This window comes from Anolis carolinensis, chromosome 2 (assembly GCF_035594765.1).
Source record: "Anolis carolinensis isolate JA03-04 chromosome 2, rAnoCar3.1.pri, whole genome shotgun sequence".
NCBI classification, from domain to species: Eukaryota; Metazoa; Chordata; class Lepidosauria; order Squamata; family Dactyloidae; genus Anolis; species Anolis carolinensis.
In genome coordinates this window covers 206,202,669-206,228,033 of record NC_085842.1, presented here as the reverse complement: position 1 = coordinate 206,228,033, position 25,365 = coordinate 206,202,669, and the positions used below count along the sequence as shown (strand labels likewise).

General features: G+C 39.9%; 1 protein-coding gene across 1 annotated transcript in view; it reads right to left on the bottom strand.

Annotated features, from left to right (window-relative positions):
- shb (SH2 domain containing adaptor protein B) overlaps window positions 1–25,365 on the bottom strand; it is a 197,059-nt gene that overhangs the window by 61,107 nt on the left and 110,587 nt on the right. The window contains exon 3 of the mRNA XM_062971580.1: window positions 6,218–6,433. Within this exon, the coding sequence (XP_062827650.1) occupies window positions 6,218–6,433 (216 nt within the window). The remainder of the gene's footprint in view (window positions 1–6,217; window positions 6,434–25,365) is intronic.

The window sequence follows — 25,365 nt, the reverse complement described above, 5'->3', positions numbered from 1 at the left end:
TCATTCACAAACTCATACACACTTATATATTTTTTCTACTGATTTAAACAACTGATCACAGCTACAAATATATTTACTGATGTTTACACATTTATCAACATTCAGAGTGAGTGTTCTTGTTCATGTCTGAGAGTCCAGTTGCAGCAGGTTGTTCACTGAAGGTGGGGAATCCACCCAGGCCTCCAATCCAGACCTTAAAGGAGTTCTCCAAAGTGCTGAACCATTTTCCTAAATGGGTGAACTTTTAAAACTAATGGGTTTATTGTTCCACTTTCAAGAGAACCACAAAAGGCCGTACATCCTTGTTCTATCTAAACCAGTATTGATTATAAAAAATGCAAGGGACTAAATCAGAGATTATGCTATAAAAAGCAAGAGTTTCAAAACAGAATGATAGCCCCTTTCAGGAGTTACCAAATTGTTTTAAATGAATGCTTGCTCACAAATTATCTATTTTAAATAGGCTGAAGTAAAGTATAAGTACAGTTTATGATATAAGAAAATTTCATCCCTGCTCCTTTGTTCCATGCTTCCTCAGATGGGATGAAGCAATTGATGCAGTACTAGAGAGTCAGATAAGAATACAGTCTTGGCTACAAGCCAGGATATGAGTACTATGGTTCCAGTCTGGAAATGCCACAGACCCTACCCAACTCCCCCACCTTGTCAATGCAATTCCTGGCTGCCCATGATTTGGTTATTAGAATTGTAAGAACCATGAACACTAAAAATACATTATTAATTTTACATGTATAAGTATATTAAAAAACAAAGTATAATCCCAAGGCCAAGGGGTTTCACATATTTTGTTATTTACAATTCACAAATATTTTTTTCAATAGCACATGAATTTGCCTTCCAGCTGAAGACGTTTTGCTATTGAAAAATATTCACACATTAAATATTCATATTGGTGTTTCGTTATCAGACAGACAAGTGTGCCACTGTTTTAGTTTTTCCTATACCACCTCCAAACAAAAGCAAAAAAATATGTCTAGATTGCAAATAATTACCACACCTGTGTGGGAAGGAGCAGCAGTCTAGGCATTCACTGAAGCTGGAAAAACAATCAAAATGAATAACTTCAAAGGAGTTTAACCATGTTTATTGTATATCTTGTACGGTAATAATGCATTAGAATATGAACTGCATCAGTTCAGGGTAGCAGCAGATCTTTTTCAAAAAGCTGTTGCTCGGTGAGATGAATACATAACTTGTATAAAAAATGTTTTTCTATAATGAAATTTATACCAGCAAATACATTCTGAAATTGTGTGTGTGTAGTGGGGGTGGGCGGCTCTCAAATGCAAATCTGCAGCCTTGACAGTCAATAGAAACTTTTTCTTAGTGGAGAAAAAAAGCTTTTATTGCTAGGCCTCCTTGTCATCATTTTGGCTTTCATCATGGAAACCTGGTATTTCACCATTCATTGAGGGAAACTTTAATGGTCAAGTTTGGGTAGTTGAAGTTATGTTTGTATTTGAGTTCTCATCACTGGCCAACTTCAAGATGGTAAATAATTAGCCCATCTGTGGTAATAAACTCACACATTAACTAGTTGATATTAGCCAAGCTACATCAACTTTGGGTAGCATGATCACAGAAAAGGCTTTATCTCTACATAATTCCAGGCACTTGACAAGATTGCAACAATTCAGTTTCCCTGGCTTGTGTGCCATATAATTTCTCAAGTTTCCTGTGGGTTCTGACCCCAAATGGGGTCCCTTTTGCTTAATGCTGAGGTCCTGAAAAATTTGGCAGCTGTTAGTAACATGCAGTGTTTACAGTGGACTTTGCAGAAAATGCTTCAGCTATACTCCACAAAAAGAAAATTAGCCTGTTCAACTAGACTTGCAAATGATGATTTATTATCAGGAATTTTTTTATTTTGATTCCTATTTTTATATCTATATATCTTATCTGTGGAAATGGATCACAAGTGGAAAAAATTAAGAAGCCCTGATTTAGGAGATCAGGGCCATTTTTTTAATGGTAATATCAAAAGTCATGGATATTAACTTATCAGGAATTAGTAAAATAACAAGTGGCTCTTTCAATGATAAACAATGCTAATGCTACATTCCTCCCCTTTCAAAATGAACAAGTTAAAAAACCTATTAAATATCCCATCCCATGTAGAGTCAGACACCTGCTTCCTATTCTGTACATACTTAGTGTAACAGAACTGCTAATTAGGATTTTCAATTAAGTTAAAAACTAATAACAAGTATTAACACAGAGAGATAAAAGGCATAAAGTTGATATATATTGCTCATTATCCTCACAGCTGTAGCTTCATATATGGTAAAAAGTACATTATGGTATGCAGAAGAGCTATTTGTAATATATGGGTTTCTCACCAACAACTGCATCCTCAATTAACTATAACATCAAAATATCATCCTTTGCCAGAAGGCTGGTGAGGGAGCCTTTTTTTCTTGCAACAGGCAACTGTCTCGTTGCATTTGTGCCAGGAATTCAATTAGTGATAAGGAATCATTCCAGCATCCGGTTACACAGTTATGATTAATCATAGGGTTTGTTTCCAGTGAAAGGAAATGGAGCAATGTTTTCCCTGAAGGTTTTCTCCACAGAAGGGCAATATACCCAAGAGAATAATGGCACCCACAGTCTCTTCCATCTTTCTGCACCTAAGCAAGATACAGTAGCTGATCTGAGAAAACAATTCATGTCTTGTGCCTGATCCATTGGCATGTGGAACGTCTGTTATTATGTTTTCATTTGCGAGCAAAGAAAGGACACTGAAAGTCAAAAGCACTGATTGATTTCAAGTGGTCCAAACTTAGTTCAAACATCCTATGGCAGAGGGATATGGTACAAGATGGAGCAGCCTCAGAGCTTGGAAAAATTACTTTAGAAGGTTACAACACCTTGAATCTCCCAGCCAGTGACCTGGCTAATTTAGGTATTCAAAGAGTTGTAGTAAAAATAAAAAATAACTTTCCAAGGCCTGGGAGGTTGTTTTAGTCTCTTGCCATGATACCCATTATCTGGCCTGTCTTGTTTGCTGGTCTAATTTCAGTCAAAGAAGGGAAGCCTTCTGTTTCTTCCAGTACTAAGTTTATTTATTTATTTATCATGTCAGAATCAAATCTAAGACACAGTTGTAATGTATTTAAAAACACAAATAAAGTTAAAAACTTGGCATTATACTAGATTTCCTTTGACCAGAAGCTGGCCACTTGGAGTGTCTCTGGTGTCACTGTGAGAAGGTCCTCCATCGTGCATGTGGCAGGGCCCCGGTTACATAGCAGTAAGTGGTCTGTGGTTTGCTCTTCTCCACACTCGTATGTTGTAGACCCCACTTTGTAGTACTAAGTAACGCAGATCCCTGTGTGAAGCTCAATACAGTTCCTCTGAGTTCATGGCCTTGTGGAGACTGTGCCCAAGTGGAAAAGAATACAACTTCCATTAGGCATGCAGGTATCTCTGAAGGAGTGTCAGGCAGCAAAACACCTTTCTCACAACAGCCACCTAAGCCAACTATTTTAAATACATAATACAGGCAGTACGCAGGAGTTACCAACATCCAAGCTGGTGAAGGAAGTGGGCAACAGGCTCCACTCATGGCTGGGGAGCCTTGGCTTCCAGCCAGCCTCCCTTGCCCCTCCCCCCAGTGTTGGCTGCGGAAGAAGGAAGGGGTTTGCTGACAGGCTCTTTCGCATTCCTCCACAACCAATGCCAGCCTTCCTTGGCGTTGCCAGGGCCTTGGCTGAGGAGGAATGTGAGGGAGACTGTCAGCAAGCTCCTTCCTTGTTCTTATTCTCATTTTATGCTATATGCGTTGACGGGGATGTTATAATTTTATGTGACTTGTTTTATACTTTTGTATCGTTTTTACCTGTTGTATGTTATATGTGCACCCTGGAGAGCCTTGTAAGCTGCCCTGAGTCCCTTTGGAGAGATGGTGGTGGGATATAAAGTTTATTATTTATTATTATTCCTCCTCAGTACAACTAACTCAAGTTTTATTTTAAAAATGTACCCATTCTGACTTACAAATTCAACTTAAGAACATACTTACAGAACCCATTTTGTTCATAAGTTGGGAACTGCCTCTATATAAACACAAAAGCTTGAGCATTTGGAAAAGTTATTGTTATGGTCTACAGCTCCCCAAAAACTTCATCCAGTGTGGGCCCTGAGTGTTGTTTTCCAAACATAAGGCCTAAATACCCTAGAGTCACCAGTATGGTCTTGAAAATTAGACAGGGTCAGACCTGGTTTGTAGTTGGAAGGGGGATCATCAATGAAAACTAGGTACTATAGTCTATATTTCAGAGTAAAGAACTGGCAAAATAAGTTCTGAGTATTCACTGCTTAAGAAAAATTAATGGACTCATCATAAGTTGACAGGCAACTTGAAGGCATATACATACAAGCACGCTTTCCTCCCAAAACTAACAATGGTGGCCACAAAACCTTTGATGCCCAGCTCTTAACATAATAGAAAACACCATGAGGATATTAAAAGCCAAAATAACTTTGGAACATGTTTGACAGAAACAAATCGTCTCTTTCCTGGACCATTGCACCTGATATTTCCTATTGAGTGCTCACCTCTTTTTGCTGACATAATAGCAGCCCTTTCTTTTTATCTTCATTTTCTGCCTTAGCTTTGTCAGACCCAACGCCTCTGAAGTGCACTTCAAGACCTGTCTGACAATGGCAGGTCTGAACTGACCAGGAATTACTACAAAAAATGTGGCTGGCCATGTTTAGAGCTATGAGAATATTTACAGAAATGGCTGAACAGAAAGCTCACCTGTCAACTTGATTCTCTCTCGTAGAGCTCTTACAGCTGGTATTAATCAACACACTATCTGCCATATCAATCTAGATGCAAAACTGGTTCATATTCAGAAAGTAATATAGACCTCAGTTAAAAGAAAATCAGGACCCACATTTTATAGCTGTTACTTGTCACAAGAACCTTACATTACACAAAAAATTGAAATAGCAGCTACAAGGATAAATACAGAATAGAATCAGTATTTTGAGAAAGAATTCAGGATTCTGTAAAATATCAAATGTATACGGAATTCCAGCTCTATACAAATCTTGACATCCCATATAAAATATTAATTCACTGAATTTATCTGTCCTCAGAGTAGCTACTGCTTGTACTGCCTCACTTCCTCATCAGTGAATCCAGGTTCAGCAGCAAGAGGCAGATTTGTTTCTTCTTTTCCTCAACCTTAGAGGAATTCATATGTTCAGTTCAAGTGATAATCATGATTCTCTTCAGTCCCACTAAATTGTATGGGGAGATATTAAGCCAGCTGCAACATGAACCTAAGAATTTACTTGCTTAATCAGACCAAGGTCCAGCTACTCCAGCTTCCTCCTTACAAATTCTGCCAGTCAGATAATTCTGGTAAGCTCACAAGAAAGATATGAACATATCTAGATACATCATGATATTTATCTCTAATAGGAACTTGCAAATAGGTTCTAATCTAGTGACTGCAGGTAAGGATAGGGAGTGTGGGTATGCCCGAGTCCTAGAACCTTTCTCAAATATACAAACAGGGGTGTCATTTGCAGATAGCATGAAGGCCAGGATTGACTCGGCTTGGCTTAAATACAGCAAAAAGAATCTTCTCTTCTTGACACTGTACTCAAGCTCTCACTCCTAGCCAGGTTCAGCCATAGTTCCCAAGGTTCAAATACCCAGTAACAGCTACTAGCATGGACACTAACATCTGTAAGACCTGACCATCCATTCACCTGGCTGTTGGATTCCTTGGGGCAAATGGTAGTCTAGCAAAAGTGCTTGCAATATTGAATTTCCACCAATGCCCTAAGCCATGCTGTCTTGTGTTTCCTGGGTGCTGTGAGACATGCCACACAGCTTCCCATGTATACCCATAATCTTCAGGTTAACCCACAGATTCTTGAACCACTTTCCGTGCAACAACTGACTTCAGGAATCTTGCACTGGACAACACACACATTTCAGTGTCTAAAATGTGGTTACAACTGCCCCATGGTTCTGAGCTGACCTTGATCATTTTCACAATCTGGTATTCAGAGTCACATGTAGTGAAAAGGCAAAAAGTTTCAATCACAATTGTTGCTGCTAGAAGCCATTAAAATAATTTTGCTACATTCCAAAAATACTTTTAATATCTCTCCTAAGATGAAAAAAAAAAACCACACCAGAGTTGCCAAGACTCGTTCTGGAGGGCCTTACCTGCTAAGGCTGGAAGGCTGACCTTGTTCCACTCCCACGGCTGGTCATATTCATCCGCAGGCCTGTCGTCGTCCTGTGGCAACTTGCTCTCTCGCAAGCGCTGACTCACTATACTTTCAGAATCCGACTCTACACCATTGCCTTCAGGCTCGTAAGGTGTGTCATACAGCTGAATGTCTTTCTGCTGGGGCTTCACGCTATCTTGCCTCTGGAATTCTGTCAGAAGAGAAACATAAATTGGTTGATTTTTGTCCACTTAGAGCAACCTACACAGACCAGAGTTGGGTGGGGAGTGCTACATGATATATTTAAAGTGGGATAAAATTGAACATCGAAATGGCAACAGCAACAATAGTGTGGAAATCATAAGCTGAGGAAAGTTTTGAAATGTCACTTTCCTCATTAGCAGGAAAAAGAGAGAAAAATAGATCAATGTCTTAAATAATATTGTAGTAGAATATCTGCAACATTACCTGCCCCTTGCCACACTTACTGACAAAATGGTGAATAACCCAACCAAATGCCAATTAATGAATTGTTACTGTGTGATTTAAAGCAGTTTCCAAGTTACAGCAACACTAAGGAAAACCTAGCATGAGGCTTTTTTGGTAAGATTTGCTCAGAGGGGTTTTATTCTAGCTCAGTGATGGTGAACCTTTTAGATCGGGGTGCCAAAAAAAGGAGGAGTTGTATTGGGCACTCAAGGGGGAGCAGGGCAAGTGACAGGCAAGTGAGCAAGGGGGCAGGCTAATGGGTAAGCGAGGGCGGAACGGACAACTCTCTTCATGCCCCTTCTGGTATGGAAGCCATAGGTTGACCACCACTGCTCTAGACTTTCTCAGATTTTCCCAAGATCACCCAATGGATTTACATGACTGAGCAGGGAATGAAATCCTGTTTTTTAGGTCATAGTCCACATAGTCACTGAAGAGTATGTATCTTTTGTTATCACCAAACCAACCACATTCCTAACATTCATATATGAAAAGTAGTGTATGTTTGTGCATGAAATAGAGAATATGGATGACAAGAAATGTTAGTTTTAAAATTAACAATGTTACTGGTATTTTGAAAATTAAACATTAGAAATGCATGATTAACATTACTTTAAATATAAAATAATAAAATGACCAAATTCTTACAACCAAGTAAAGGATTGAACTACTGTACCCTGAAGCATTGATTAGTCCAGCTAAAACAACTGAGGCAATGGCTTTTTAAAATAGTTTAAAACTACATATAACATATTAACTTGTAATTAATCAATTTTGTGGAATGGTGGAAAAACAAAAAGTAGGGCTATGTGCTTCATATTTCTAAGGACTTGCATCAAATTGCCAGATGTTTCAATGATTTCAGGTCTATTCCATCAAATTGCATCAAACTTTGTGTTGTTTTGGTTATTTCAGGAATGTTGCTTTTGAAATCTCTGTAATATTTGCCAACAACCTGTTTTCAAGTCATCCATTTTTAACAGGTTATTGATAAATTCATACAAGAAAATAAGCTTGGCACTTGAGGTGACAGAAAATAAAGAAAATAACCTTAGCACTCAAGGCGACAGGTTGTTATTTACCTGCCTTTCAGTGAGAAATGGCTTAGCTTGCTGAGGAAAGATCTGCTTGAGAGGAATGTGCCTCAAAAGACAATGGTACCCTTTTTGTATCTTCTTCCAAGTAGACATTAGTCTGGAGATGTGTTCAAAAAGTCCCCTGAACATGCTCATTTGATGAGGACCAAATGCTTAATCCTAATTAATGCATATATTTATTTATTTATTTATTTATTACAATATTTATATCCCGCCCTTCTCACCCAACAGGGGACTCAGGGCGGCTTACAATAAAACAGACATATAAAAACAGTACAATACACTATAAATCAGTTAAAAAATTAACTTACATATAACATTCATAAAATGCATTTATAAAATATAGATAGGCGTGTACAAGTTTAAAAGACTGGGTCTGTCAATTGAGTTCCAGTATACATAATAGTAATTAATGCTGCTGATTCTTATTCGAAAGCCACCTGAACTTCTATCTTCATGGTTCGGATCCAATCCTTATCTTAACTATGATGTGTCCACATAAGTGAAAGGCTTAACCTGCTATCAAAGGCAAATAGAAGCCCTAAGGTAAAGAATTCTGCAGGCATAAAACCACTGTCTAAATCAGGGATGGTGATCATACTGTGTAGATCTCCAAATGTTGTGCTAGCATCCCTAGCCAGCATAGACAGTGGTAAGGAATGCTGGGATTTTTGCCTCACAACTTCTGCAAGATTCTCATCCCTGGTCTGTAGAACAAATACAGAAAAGCATTTTAACCTGTGCTGGGTCTCAGGTTTATTCAATAATAGTAAAGGAAAAGGTTTCCCTGAAAGCAAAATCAAAACACCCTTCTCCTTTCATAAGCTGAGATACAAGCGCAGCGCTAACGTGATGGACTTTGACAGCTCAGCCTAGACCAGAATACCAAAGTATCTGCCATACTTAAGATGCAGAACTGGGACACTTTTCCTTATAAAAGCTGTAATTGCTACTATCGCTCTAAGCTTTCAAACGCACCTTAGACTGACCAAGAATCATAACATGTGTTAGCTCTACTTACTTGGGAGTTGGGCTTTGGGGATTACCAGGCCACAGGGAGTATTCATTCAGAGAGGCAAGAGCAATCAAGAGAGTGTTTGAACAAAAAGCTTCCCCTAGACTATTTGAAGCTCTCTTTGAAGATTACATTATAATGCCCTGGATTTGAGATTATTAATATTATTCTTTGAGCTCTTAATTCTGATGAAGAAAATGCTTTTGTGTGTGTACAGAATCATGCTTATTATGGTAATCTAAGTTCAGAAATTCAAATTTTTCAAATGTCAAATAAAACCTGATTAACAGGGAAGGGTCACTAAATGGCAAACAGAAAACTCATACCAGCATCTTAATCACATTTAGGCTATCATTCTATACTCCATTACCTGGGGAAAACAGATTCACGGAACTCAATAGAATTTACATCTGAGTGGAAATATCTAGGATTCTACTGTTCATACCCATGCATCTACAGAATCACAACCACCCACAGCTTGAACATATTCCAATCCCTCAATCAAAAAAATAAACAGCTTGATTTTGCCATTTTAAATAAAGGGCACCATTTCATTTTGCCACTGTATGTAATGAACTTGAGTATCCATGGATTTTGCTATCTGTGGATTTTGCTATCCTGGAACCAACGCCCAGTGTCCATCTTATTGCCATTCTTTCTTCAAAGAGCACCATAGGAACATTCATAAGGGATTCCTGACTCTGTATCAGGGCAAAAGAGGATAACAACTTGCTCAAGGCCAGCCAAAATTACATGGATGAGTAGGGGCCCTATTGGTTGTGGAATAGGTGTGTGAACTCTTAACAGTCAAATATTGGAAGCCTAAGGGCAAAACAAGATCTGGAGCTACTACTGAATGCTCAGTTGGTGGCAGTAACTAGTAGGAGTAACTAGTAACTAGGGGATAAAAGCCTCATGACTTGAAGGTTGGGTTCGAGCCTCCAGGTTCGAATCCCACCCGGGGAGAGCGCAGATGAGCTCCCTCTTTCAGCTCCAGCTCCATGCGGGGGCATGAGGGAAGCCTCCCACAAGGATGATAAAACATCAAAACATCCGGGCATCCCCTGGGCAACGTCCTTGCAGATGGCCAATTCTCTCACTCCAGAAGCAACTCTGGTTGCTCCTGACACGAAAAAAAGTAACTAGTAACACCTCTTGAATTATCGCCTTGTGATAATTCTGTGATAACTACACAGGCAAGCAAGTGTTAAGCTCAGGAGTACTGTATTTCTTCAATTCACACACTTTTTTTCCACATAAAAATCTCTAGAAGTGTGAGTCTTAGATTCGTGGGTGATTTTTAATGTAAAAATAAAGCTTTTCTTCTTATATTAATGGTACTGAAATTAGTGTTCATCTTAGAAACAATGGCTTTTAGAATGGAAGAAAAACAGTATGTGTTCACAGCTCACTTATGCATGCGTAATTAAATACTTGCATACTTTTATACTAATCACAATAGGGTTTGGATATCTTTAAAAAATACAGTTCTCACCCCACCCTGGTATCCATAGATTGTGCATCCATGGGTTCAACCACCTCCTTCTTGAAAATATGTTTTTAATCCAAAAGGAAAACCTTGATTTTCTCATTATATAGAAGACACACAGTTTTACTATGCCAATGTATATAATGCGACTTGAGCAGATTTTGGTATCCACGAAGGGCACTGAAAACAAACCACAGTGGATACCAAAGGCCCACTGTACATGCTTTGATGCAAGAAAACCGGGAAATGTAGTGAAAACAAGAGGCCTGGATTGGGCATAATGCAAATCCCAGTTTAATTTTACATGCCGGTGCTACAGAGTGCCTTGGACAAGATATGCTCCCCTTCCCCCCCCCCTTTTTTTTTTTTGATAATGCTTTGGCTGTAGATTCAAGCATTGGCAGTATATTGGACTAGATGGTGTATGTGGTCACTCCCAGCTCTACAATCCTATGATCCCATGATTATCTGAAATGGTTGCCACTGGCACTTTGTTGCAGCCCCCAGCAGCAACAATTCCACAGAGGCATGTGATGCAGAGTGGAATAAATAATGCAATACTCAAGTGTTCCTTTCAGCATATATCCTGTCCATGAACATTTCTGAAATTTTGCAAGGAAAAAATAAACCCTCTTTCTACACTAAAGACTAGCTCTGCAAAGCTGTGGGCATAAAGAACCTGCAATTTCTGGGATGATAATGCAGGCACGTAAGCATTCATCTCTGGGGTGAGCACGTGGGAAACTTTACACGCCTCAGTGATGTGGGGTAATTAAATACAGACATACATTAACCAGCCAACTAATCAACTGTGCCATGACAAATCTAGCCTGATTCAACCCTGTGACAGATTCCAAAGAGTACTGACCCCAATAGATCAGGATAAGTAAGACAAATGGATTTGCACATTTTGCCCACAGATTCAAAGTTGGGGCCACGTTTCTACTTGCTTCTTTACTGTGATCATTCAGCCACTTTCTGTTTTGTTTGTTTTTAAAAACCCTTGTTAACTGAGCTTTTGTTTAACCAGAACTGACAGCGCAGATAGCATGCTGGAAATTAGGCTTCTGTGCAACCAGTTTCAGAGCAGCCAGCCAATGAAATCAATTCTTGGCTTAAGCACAACTGACTGCTTTGTGCCAAAGTTGGGTGTTTGTCAGTTTGGGAATGATGAACATAGATTGTGTCTTTGAGTACAGAAAAAGAAAACCATCAACAGCCAGAGTTCTGGCCTGAACATTAGAATATATAATCTATATATATAAAAGGGCAATGAAATTTCGGCCTAGGACAAAACAAGAAAACTACACATCCCAGAAACACTAAACTTGGCAGCACAACCCCTCATTCATGCCTCTACGTTCATACAACAAAAAGCTCCAGCTACTCCAGAAAATGGCCAGGCGTTGAGACTGCAAGGCTATTCACTGCTATTCCACCTGACCAACAAAGGATTCCCATAAGCCACAGCAACGCGTGGCCGGGCAAAGCTAGTTATTATATAAGGTATTAGCAAAGTACCCAATATTGTGAAGAATAATGTATCCCTGTGAGAAATGCACTACTTGAAATGAATGCTGGCTATCTGAAGGTCTTTCCAGTGCCACAAACACAACTAAACTGAATTTAGTTCTTGGTATTAGGGCCAGCTGAACTGGTGTCACTGATCTGTCCCCACTGCACTCTTGTCTCTAAATATAAACATTTTGTGCTGGGGAACAAACATTTTTCCACACTGAAGGACAACTGTTTACAAATATAAGAAATAAAGGGAAGACCAGAGAGTCAGCATGTATACTGGGTTGAGTGCTAGACGAGGATACTGGAAGACCAGGGTTCAAATCCTCGTTCAGCTAAGGAAACATGCTAGGTGACATTGGGCAAGTCATATTCTCTCAATCTCAGAGGTAGGCAAAGACAAACTCCCTCTGAAGAAATCTGGCTGAGAAAACCACATGCTAGGTTCACCTTAGGGCAGTGGTCCCCAACCTTTGGGCCTCCAGGTTCTTTGGACTTCACAACTCCCAGAAGTCCCAGCCAGCTTACTAGCTGTTAGGAACTGTGGAAACTGAAGTCCAAAACGCCTGGAGGCCCAAAGTTGGGAACCACTGCCTTAGGGTCACTGCTAAGGTAGACATGACTTAAAGACACATAACAACCAAGGGAGACAATTGGAGTGGGAATTAAGCCAGACATTCATATTGTCAATTCATAATACAGTAGGACCCCTGTGTACATGTGGGATATGTTCCTTGACTTGACCTGAATACGCTAAACAGTGGATAATAGCAAAACCAATTAAAATGAAGACTTTTTTGCTTGATAATACCATAGAGTCAAACTGGAGGACCTAGAAAATGCCTAGAGATGATATACTCAACTGGATGTGAATAAATGAAACCAGTGGTACTAAATCATACTCTAATTGAAATAAGTAGCTGACTGTAGATTTGAGCTCTCCACACATCTACTACCTTTGGTTGAGCTGCACCAATATCACAAAAGTTTCTCTACGATACTAATCAAGGTAACATTCCAAATTTTCTGCCATTATTTTGTTTAGAACTTTACAATATGAAGATAATATATGATCTTTCAAGACCTCTATTCAGTTTTACTTTTTAAAAACATTCATAAAGACATTTTCTTCAGCAACAAAACACCACGAAAGAACAATATAGCCATGAACTGTTTCTGTGAGTATGAATGGGTACATTCTGTGGATATTCATGAATGGTACATTTTGTACCAAGCATATGAGACAAACAATCAGTTTGTCAAAACAACCCCTTCTTCAATCAGTAAGCTATTAAGGAGATCAGGCTATAGCAATAATCAGAAGGCAGGCTAAGTCACCCTAGACAAACGGATTAAAATTTCCTGTAAGCCCCAAACACCTGGCAGTGAAGGATGCAACTGTTCTGTTTGGCCATGATTTAGTGCCTTGCTCCTGCTTTTACTCATCAGTCTTTATTCTGCTGCATCCTTTGTATTGTGTGTTTTGATAATTTAATCACTCCTGATGTGGAGATTCAGCAAAATCATCTGCCTTCAGAGAAGGCTACCTGTTTGCCTCTGCAGGAGTGTGCTTTGAGATTGTCTCTTTCTAAGCAAAATATAAGCAAATCCGATGCTCAGATTAATGTGATGAATGCAGACTTCACTTTACAAACTATACTTTTATGATCTAACAGAAGCTGCGTATCGGTAAGAATGAAGTTAATTTTAATTCTGAAAAAAATGTGCCCAGACTACAGAAATTTGGTGAACTAGTTCTGCTCAAAGCTGCATCAAACTACCTACAGTGTTTACCTCTACTCCAGGTGTCCTCAAACTGCAGCCCTCCAGCTGTTTGGCCTCCAACTCTCAGAATTCCTGGCCATTGAATAAGCAGGCAAGGACTTCTGGGAGCTGGAGGCCAAAACAGCTGGAGGGCCGCAGTTTGAGGATGCCTGCTCTAGACTTCCAGATGTTTTAGACTCCCAGAATCCCTGCCAAAGCAGCTGAGGTTCCTGGGAGTTGTAATCCAAAACACATGGAGACTGTAATTTAGAAATCACTGAACTAAATTACCATGGATTTAAAAAAGAAAGGTGGCAAGAATTATTTCTCAAGGAGGGATAACAAAATCTTGAAGACTTTGCTGTTGTATCCTAGCAAGTAAAAGGAAACTTTCATGAGGCGAAAGCTACGAGCCCTGGAGGGAACTGCTATTGAAGAATGAACCATAGTACGTACTTTAAAAGCCAACAACAGCTGATGGGGTAAGGTTGGGAGGAATATGACTACAATTCACTGGAAACCAATTCTTTTTGTGTTCACCTGATTTTCCTGGCATATTTTCATCTCCTTGCCAGGGACTTTCTTTCTGCATCAAAGCTTGGTTCAGCAAATTGCTGTTTCAGACTTCTCAGTCCGGAGCAAAACATACATGCAGTGAAGGTGAGTTCATGCATTTTATCAAAAGGTCAACACCAATGACAATTCAGGTTGTGTTTTCTGACCGTGCGGTCTCTGCTGATTTGGTCCACGATGCAACTTGCTACAGAAATACCTTTTATAAATACACACACACACACACACACACACACAACATCACACAGTGTTGGAATCCATGTTCAGCACCAGGGATCTCATCAAATGTATCATAATCTGTCTTAGCAATGTGCTTTTCTTGTCCAAAATGTGTATTTAATCACCTGGAGAGTGAATATTTCCCACGGCCGTGGCCTCCAGGCAAAAACTAAGCACCAGAATCCGCCATTTTGAAAATTAAGCACAGAACAACAGCCAGTAACAGATCAATCTGGAATAACTAGCTAGTATTTTGACAGGTAGCTCAGCCCATCAAAGGGAAAGGCTTATCTTACACAGTGTCCTTTAGTCTTTAACAATAAATTTCTCTGAGTTAGTTGGCTCCCCAAGGCAGGGAAAGAGGCAACTGGCTCACTTTTAGATCTAATTAAGAAACCCAGACCCAGTGATGGGACTGTATGGCCTTTTCTGAACCCAGATTCAATTCTTCCACTCCATTCTAACTATTAATAAGAAATATACTAGAACAAACATTAGCAATTATTAGAGCTACTCAGGATTACAATCTTCAACACGTATAGCCCACTTAAAAACATAAATGATCTCCTGGGCAATACTTCCTTAAGAGAAAATTTGGTACGAGGGCAGAAATAACCTGAAGAGAATAGTTCCTGTATCAAAATCAAAAGAAGAGCAGTGTCATACTTTTTATCCAAAAGTAATAATATGCACATGTGAAATAAAGCAACTAGGCCAGGAGGTAGCTGCTGTTCACCTTGCTTGTTGTAGGCAGGGACACAAAGCTACAGTGGGAGCTGTAGTTTGGTGAGACATCAGCAGAGAAAATTAAAGACCTTGTAAAACTAACTCCCATGATTCCACAGCATTGAGCCATGGTACACTGCATTAATTCTACAGTATAAACACACTCTAAAATTGGTTAGAGCAGAATTCCATTCTTTCCAAGCTCAAGCTTCATTTCATTATTTACTGCAGACATACTGCTGCAACTGAACATATATGACTGTTTCCTCAGCCCTCCTTTACCATTCTACAAATACTAATGCTGCTAAGAATCTTCCAGCTAGCAGTGGTTCTCAACCTATGTGTCCCCAGATGTTTTGGCCTTCAACTCCCAGAAATCCTAACAGCTGGTAAACTGGCTGGGATTTCTGGAAGATGTAGGCCAAAATGCCTGGAGACCCACAGGTTGAGAACCACTGAGCTAGACAGAGGGCAAAGATGAAAAGGAAGGTGTGGTTTAATAGACTTTGTAGAAAGTGCTTCCTGATCAGAGAAACTGATGTATCCTTGTGCATGTTTATCAGTTCAATAGAAATTATTGATGATCTTCACATCAGTTCACTGTTGCCAAAGTCATACAACCATTCAATCTTAAGAGTTATATGGGACCTCTGGGTCATCCAGTCCAATCTCCAGCCAAGCATGAATACATGATAACAATACTCTGTAAAGATGCCCATTCAACCTCTGTTTACGAAGATGGAGAGTCCACTCTCTTACGAGGCTGAATAAGTTGATAATAAGTCTGTATCAGTTGTTGGGGACTTCTAGTTGGTCTGAGGGAGTGCCCATTCATACTAACAACAACAATTTAAAAAATAACAATACTAATATATTTTATTTATATTCCGCTCTATCTCCCCAAGGGGACTCAGAGCAAGTTACATGTGGTAAACATTCAGTGCCATTATACAATTGAAAACAAAGACAGACAGTACGTAAACAGAGGCAAGCCTTCAACAACCAGTAGACAGTGTTGTCTCGCTAATTCATGAAACAGAAATGGGAGTCGTATGGCCTACTAGATGTTACAACTCCCCACATTCTTCCCTATTAGCTCTGCTGATTAGGGGTCCTGGGAGCCACAGCCTAACAATATATAGAGCGCCACATGGTTACTTCTTCCATACATAACGTATAACACAGCCTGGCTTCTCATAATGTTCTTATGCATGCCTTCCCAGAGGACTTTTCGAGGTGGCAGAAAACATTTCTGCTGGATAACTTAGGTAAGAGTCACTTCCCTGAACACACAATTAGAATATTTTGTTCATTTCCTTAGTTTGAGAACTTGGCTCACCTTCGCCTATGGCACATAAAGGAAACCTGGCAGGCAGTGGAAATTCTGTGACAATATTTCCTACAATCTTGAGAGAGGAAGCCATCTAAGATTTATTTTTAAAAAAGAGTACTGGTAATCATTTGTTACTGGACCAAGTGCACAATAAATCAAACATTATAGCTGAAATCCAAGTAGAATATAGCCAGCCCTCCACATCCATGGATTCTACATCAATCATCCACAGCTTGAATTTTTTTAAAATTCCAAAACCAAACCTTGATTTTGCCATTTTAGATAAAGGACCCCATTTTACTGTGCCATATAGGGGCTTGAATATTCACAGATGTTGGTATCCATGGGAGTCCTGGAACCCCCAAACCCCAGAATATACCAAGAGCCCATTGTGTATATTCATGTACACCAAGAACTGTGTAAGTATAACCAAGAGTATGTAAACCCATGTAAAATATGACATTTATGCACATACTATACACATACAGCCTGCTGAAGGCTCAATGCTTCTCTCCCTGGAAATATCAATAGACATGACCAGGAGATAAATAAAAACAAGTTTCCAACATTTACCATATGTTCAGTATACTTTATTTTTACAGCCTGATATACCACACATCTTCTTTTATTTCCCTTTCCAGTATATCACAAGTTCCCCGCTTTCATATTCTCACATTTCCTTATTCCACTTTCACTTTTGAACTTACATCAAAAACAGGCTCCACTATTATATCTATTTTCTCCACATTTTCTCAATTTCCTGTAGAATACTTAAATTTGCTTTTTAAATTAACAAAATCCTCACCCACACTTTCATGATTCATTCTTTCTCACAGACCAGAACAATAATAAAGATCTTACCCTGTGTAGACTAACCTTTGGCAACTTAGGGTGCATCTACACTGTAGAAATAATGACACCACTTTTAACTGTGCCATGGTTCAATGCTACAGAATCCTAGGATTAGTAGTATGTGTGACACCAAGTTAATGACAAAGAAGGCTAAGAACCTTGAAAAACTATAACCCCCATCATTCCCTAGCATTGGGCCATGACAGTTAAAGTGGCATCAAACTGCATTCATTCTACAGTGCTGATGCAGCTTTAGTGTCTTCTATATAAATAGGACTACATCTCCCAGAATCCTCCAGGTCAGCTACATCTGAGAGTGGTAGTGCAGCAGGTTGAGAGATGGATTCCTTCTCCTGGTCTTTTTCTCTACCACATACATGCATAGCACTCCCTCCTATCCAACTTAATCTCCTGATTTCCTAAGCCAGCGGTCCCCAAACTAAGGCCCGGGGGCCGGATGCGGCCCTCCAAGGCCATTTACCTGGCCCCCGCCCTCAGTTTTAGACTTAGGCTTGCCCAAAGTCTGAAATGACTTGAAGGCACAACAACAACAACAATTCTACTTAACCTGAGTATCTCATTGGCCAGAAGCAGGCCTACACTTCCCATTGAAATCCTGATAGGTTTACTGTATGTTGGTTAAAATTGTTTTTATTTTTAAATATTGTATTGATCTTTCATTTACTAATATTGTGCTATGGTAATTAATATAATATGTATACATATAATATTGATACTAATATTATCATGTAATACAATATAATACAAATTCAAATGTCATCTGCAGTTAACCACCATAGCACTCTGCATCAATGTAGCGACAGAAGATAATCGTATGGTATTGTTTATGCAAGAGTGAGATTTAAAACAAAATTGTTGTTTCAGTGCATCCCTTTTAAGGGAAATGTAATTGCCTGGTTCTAAAATCTGATGTGAGAGCATTAATCACACTGCTTGGGGTTTGTTTTCTTGTCCTTCAGTCAGCAACCACAGTTGAAATATTTTTTTTCAAAACCTGCCCTACACTCAACTTACAAATTAGTTTTACAAGAACTTGATTTGCCAGACTCTTTTTGAAACATTAATTATATTGTGCTATGCTAATAATATAATATATTGTATGTACATAAAACTTGTAAGCTGCTCTGAGTCCCCTTCGGGATGAGAGAGGGTGGGGTATAAATGTAGTAAGTAAGTAAATAAATAAATAAATAAATGTTGTTGGGGTTTTTTTTTGCAATACAAATAAGACATGTGCATAGGAATTTGTTGGTGTTTTTTTTTTTCAAATGATAATTCGGCCCCCCAACAGTCTGAGGGACCATGAACTGGCCCTCTACTTTAAAAGTTTGAGGACCCCTGTCCTAAGCCCTTGCTTCTCCTAGCTCACTACCTCAAGCTTTCCAAATACTCTACCCCAACCTACCTTAGATATCTCCCCCTCATATTCCCTCTGACTGGTCTTTCTTGGGTATTGCAAATGGTGTATCTCTGCTTGTGAATGTTGGATATACAGCCCTTTCTGTTCTCTTTCTTTCTCAATTCTCCCTGTGGGCTTCCAGCCCATTTCTGGTTTCTGTACCATTCAGAGGCCTCTTTACAACCTCAAAGTTCCTTAGCAGTAAACATATAGTGCTAATTCTCACTGAGATGGTGCAGTTTGTGTTGAGGCTATATAACTACAGATTGCCAGTGAAGGCTTTTAGGAGGAAACATACTACATCTCTCTCTCATTCTCACACCTCCATACAAAGAAAATGAGCCTATCAGAACAAGAATTACAGCCCAGCCTTCTGACTTTTTGATGGGAATTGTTTCTGTGTGGAGAATCATTCCACTATCTGAGCCACCACCTTGCAGTTCATACACAGGTTTTCTACCACAGTGGCCTTCAGGAGTCAATTAGGAAAACTACTCATGGTCTACACAGGCCAAATAAAATGTTCTTATCTCAAACCACTATGAGCAGTCCACATGATGTAGGGCTGTTATACAGAAAAAGTATTGCTTCCACCCATTAATCCAGCCAATACAAGAATGGGAAGTTACTCCTGAGTTTCCAGAAAATTCTGGAGTGATCCTAGTCTTGCCGGCAACATTGCTTCTGATAACACTATGTGACCCAATTTTTGTTCCTGGGTCATAAATGTCATTTCCTAATTGATTCTATTATCAAAACATGAAAAAAGATTATTAAACTGTAAAAACTTCAGCACATTTTACTATAGTTTTTCAATGAATATCCGATAAAAGTCTCAACCCATTCAACGAAGTTTCTGGAGTATAGCAACCACTTTCCAAGTATGTACAACATAATTAAACAGGAAACAACACCTTCAAACCAGGAACATATTTTTCAAATTTTGTTACATAGTGTAATAATAAGGTTGGGCGCCTTGTTGTGACCTCAGCAGAAGCAACTTCACCAAACAAGCCTCTGCCAGGGCGCTAGCTGGCAAAACAGCGACAGTGACCCCCAGAAAGTCAGAGCATTGGTTGCAATGTGCTGTTGTCCAGTTGGCAGTGTAGTGTTCAAAAGTGCTTTGGGATGCCTCCATGCCTATGATGTATCTAGAGCAAATTACTCCAGAGTATTTTGCCTGGTGTAGACATAGCCTCAGTCTCCTCTTGATACCTGATTGCAATGCTTCCTTTTCCTCACTGTTCTAGGCCTATAGAGAGATAGCATGGTATAGTGGTTTGAGCATTGGGATGTGACCCTGAAGTTCAAACCTTCAGTCAGTCATCAATGGACGGCTCAGCATAGTGTCATGGTAAGTTGGAAACAACTTGAAGGCACACAACCGCCGCCGCCACCACCACAGCTTATCTCCCCACTTCTCAGCCTTCTTTGCTCATGCATTCATTTCAAATGTCATCTGCAGTTAACCACCATAGCACTCTGCATCAATGTAGCGACAGAAGATAATCGTATGGTATTGTTTATGCAAGAGTGAGATTTAAAACAAAATTGTTGTTTCAGTGCATCCCTTTTAAGGGAAATGTAATTGCCTGGTTCTAAAATCTGATGTGAGAGCATTAATCACACTGCTTGGGGTTTGTTTTCTTGTCCTTCAGTCAGCAACCACAGTTGAAATATTTTTTTTCAAAACCTGCCCTACACTCAACTTACAAATTAGTTTTACAAGAACTTGATTTGCCAGACTCTTTTTGAAACAGTGTTATGAACTTAGATACATTTGATACATGCCCCTTTCTCCTTTTGATTTCTGGTCAAAAAGTGTCCTTTTATATCAAAACCAATAAATGTTACATCTGTCACCTTCTAATGCTACCTCATTGGGTTCAAATGTAATTTTTCTGAATAGTTTCCTTCTCTGGCTGTAATATCTCTCTTTTTCACCAGCCTGATTTTGTGCCTCTTTTGTATGAGTTGGCATCAAAAGTTTCAATTTATGCAAGGGGGGGGGGGAATCCAAAGGTAGAGTGTAATAACAGGAGAGGTCTGAATATAAGTCCAGTTTTTGATTTAAAGTATTCCTAACATTTTGTACAAAAGGAGCTTTACATAGTAGTGGAAATTATTTATAAACATCTCCATGCAATAGAACAAACTAAGCATTAAACCTTTTAATCATTAAACTCAGCAGTAAGAGCACATTCTTCCCCTTGTCTCTTCCAAATGAGGCAGGTTTTGCAAAATAATTTGAAGACTATAAGGGTTTGTGTGTTGGGGAGGGGGAAATCACTCAACATTTTGGAAGCAATCCCTCTAAAAACCCAGGGAAAAAAGCAATAAATATGTACATGCACTTTGCTGTTGATAATTTCGATGACCGAAACCCCGGCTTTTAAATTAAATTAAAAAAAAAACCCAGCGGAGAGTTCCGCAGATTGCTCAACAAAAGGAACGAAGCGGGACCGCAGCAGACTATTATTAAAAGACTTTTTTTCTTCACTTTCCCCTTCCCTGAACTATGTAACAAAATCCCCCAATAAAAGTAGCATTTATTTTAACAATAACACTCTCTATCTGGTTATTTTGTATCTTTTCTCTGACTCCTTCCTTTGCATGAAATCTCTCTCTCTCTCGTCCCTTTAACTCCGGCTGAGATTTCTCCGCCATAGATTAACATGGCGGTCGATATAAATCGGCTCATATCTCTATCAAAATTACCCCTAGAACGCTCCTCTTTTAGACCTAACCCTTTCTAAGGCTCCTGACTCGAAGACAACCAGCAGAACCGGAATCGGTCCGGTTTTCGGCACCTCAACAGCTGACTGTCAAACGGGACCGACGGCTCCTTTCAAGCTAAACTGCTGCCTTATCCCGGACTTTCCTCTCCCCGCGGAATGGGTTTAAGAGATCCCTAGCCCCTTTCTGTGAACTAGGGATGGGGGATCGCTCTCTCGCTGGGGAAACATAGTTCTCCAAGTACCCTTACCCTCTCTGCAGCTGCCAGGGGGTGCCCGGACGGAGGCCCTCCACGTTTCATTCATACTTTTCATGATTTTATGAAGGAGAAGAACACTCTTCCCCAGACCTACCCCTGGACTTATGAAATCCCATACTTCCAAAGACTGCAACCCACATGTGCCTCTTCCCCATGCCACCTCTACGAATTCCTCCCATCACAGATGAACTCTTTTTCCTCATGTATCCATGAATTTTCATATTCTATGTACTTGGACACTCTCATGACTCACTGTTGTATGAATTTCTAATCGTTGGGCTAACTTCATGGATTGTGAAATTATGCTGCTAGAACTCCACTCTTATGAATTTCCATATCGGGTTCCCCAGATGTTGTGAACTTCGTCCTTATCAAATGTTTTCTATTGCTTATATCATTCATGGTTCCCCTTTGTGCAATGTAACCCCCCCTCTATGGATTCTCCCTTTCCTCCTTGAAATCTACCTATCTGCCTATATGTATTTATACTCTTTGGGATCCCCGGAAAATATGTGTTTTTCCCAGCTGGGTTTATGTTCCAACTTTATTTTAATTTTCATTCTATCCCATATAATTGCCAAATCATGAAATCAAATGGGAAATATTATGACCCCAACGTGAACCTTAGCCCTATGACCCAGACCTCCCTTCCCAAAAACAAAAGGATAATCTGCCACAGTTTAATCCAATCTCATTCCGATCGCATGGACAATATAGGGTTTAGAGTCACCAAATTCCAAAAGGTGACTCGCCCCCAAGGCAAACATTGTCATATCCCAGGCCAGGACGCCGCTGGAAGGCACCCTGTGGGGCCCGTCAATGACGGCTCATCACCACCCATCACCACTTCCCGTCTGACACCCCAAGGCATATCTAAAATCTGTAAACGTGACAGGACCCCGGACACCCTTGATGGGTGCCATTAATTCCTTTAGAAATCGGCCGGGCCAGGATTAATCTGATATTTCCTGTCCGGTCACCACATTGTTTCAATAGCTCCCGCCTCCTCCTCTCTGATTGGCCCGAGTGGGGACAAAAGCGGCTTCCCATTGGGCCAGCAGAGCAAGGCGGGAAACGAAAGCCCGCCTCGTTCAAACTCTCAGCCTATCCGCGATCTGATGGGCAGGGAAGCGGGGCGGGAAATTCAAAGGGCTGTCAGACCGAAACATTGTATAAATATGGCTTTATTTGAAACATATGTTACGCTAGTAGATTGAATGATCGCTATTAGCGTCCTTTTCAGCTGAATTGCTCAATAAAAACTCCTTGGCGGATTTTCCTTCAACTTGGCGGACCTTCTTCATTTCAGGCTTCAGGTTGTATTGCGGCTTATATTCTCCTTTTGGCTTCGCCAAGGTCCGTTCCCTCAGGACCGGGTCGGGTCTCTCCTTAAGGGCCCGATCCCCCAAAGTGCGGTCGACAACAATTTAACCTTGTCAAAATGTGACATTTTGGCAGGGCTTTTAATGACTAGCTGGTGGATGGGTCAGACAATGTAGGAGGCACTTTCTATTGTAGAGATAGTGAATATCTGGCTCTCCAGATGTTGTTGCCTTGAAGTGGGCCATTGGCTATGCTGGAAAAGGTAGCACCATAACATATAGAAGGCCACATATGCCCAATTTTGTTCCTGCTACAATGTGCTGGAACTAGGTTAGGAAAGAACTAAAAGGCAAAAGTGGCATCTGGAACTGATGCAGAATCTTAACAGCAATCATGGCTGTTAGCAAAAATAAAAAAGCCCAACTAGATATGACATAACCTACCAGCAGGAGGAATGGAGTGCAACTTCTGAGCTGTCATCAAGCACAAATACACTGAGGTGCACTACAGCAGTCAGTATCAGAGTTTGCAAAAGTATGGGCAATTGTTATGAGGGCTTCTTACAGCTGGTGTTTCAGAGTAAACCTCTACAAAGAACTCTTGGGCATAATTACCACCACTGATTGCAAATCCATGGAAACCTCCAACATACAGATTCAGAGGGGTATGCTGCATGTTGGCAACTTTCTGCCAATAGAAGCCAGAGCTCCCTAACTGATATGTATGTACATTTTAGAGCACCTCCAAGAAGAAATGTGCCATAGATGGCTAGGAGAATTGTTTGAGAGAAAGAGAACTTCTGTATTGGTTGAAAGAAGTGGATTGCTTTATATGTCTGTTCACCATGTATAACTGGCATAAAATTAATCACATTATAACACAATTGTGTCGGTGTATTCCAATTTTGGGTTTTTCAATTGCTTAAGCACTTACAAGCAGAGATATACCAGCAATTCTGTAGAGCCAGACATCATAATAGTCTGCTTAGCAATATCTCCAAGGATAGTCCAACACTGTAAGCAGTTGTGTTGATTTATATTTTGAACAAAATAAGTAGTTTTCATTTCTACCAGGAGCATGTCTTTTGTAAAGTCAAAGGACCCTGCCCACTCTAGAGCAAGACATCCCAAATTACAACAGGGAGAACAATGTGATGCACTGTTGTTAGGAGAATCAATTTTCCCTCCAGCTACTATCGAACTGCAGCTAAACTCAATAAGAAAAAAGAATGTCCAGAGGATGGTCAATGATATTATGGTCTCTGCAAATAAATTTTTAGAAACCCAGAACTATAACCCTATGTATCCTGACTTCTCTATAACACTGCATGCAAGGAGAGGAAAGGTTTTGCATGAAATCAAAAAGGATATTTTATTTCTTAGAAACATAGAACTGGAAGAGACCACAATGGCTATCCGCTCCACTGCTTGTAATGCACTGATGTTTCCTAGTGACCACTTTGCTTTTCTAATTGAATCCCTCAGATCTAACTAAATCATCCTCTTCTGAAGTCTGACAGTATCTCTGCCTCTAAATATCAATATCAGCATCAACTAAAAAAACAAGCTAGCAGTCAAGAAAAGAAAAAAAACACTCGTAATAGTAGATCAGATGCACAAAGGAAGTTAAACATCAGAGCTGGAGACTAAAAGAAGGCTAAAAACCATATCTTCCACATATAATGCCAGTTGTCCCCACACTAGGGCCTTCCCAATGTGTTGGTCAATATCTTCCCTTATCCCCAATAGCATGGGCAATTTATCTGCATTGAAGAGTTAGTGTCCATCAATACTGTAGAATTAATAGAGTTTGACACCTCTTTAACTGCCATGGCTCAATGTTGTGAAAATCTGGGATTTGTAGTCTGGTGGGGCACCAGCACTCTGGCAGAGGCAGCTAAGACCTTGCAAAACTACAACTCCCACAATTCCACAGCATGGAGAGTTCAAGTGGTTTCAAACTGCAATAATTCTACAATGTACGAGATGCACCCTTAGCATGCCCTGGGAGGCATCATCATCACAAAATAGTGCCTGTTATTTTGATGCACGTGTTATAGCTTTATATATCTCGGTTCACACTTGACTATGTAAATAACATCCCCCTAACAGAATGAGGAAAAATTCCTTATTGAGGAGTTTTTCTCCTCAGTCTGGGCCTTGATTCTATAATTGCTAGTGTGAGTATCAAACACACACTTTTGCAGGCAGAGTATATTGGGAAAACCCCCATGAAACCAGAGTTTCCTCTAACCTGCTGCTTTGCTGGCTGACTCAGCTGTAACAACACTAAATGTTACAGGTTTATTGAGATGATTCAGGCTGCCAGCG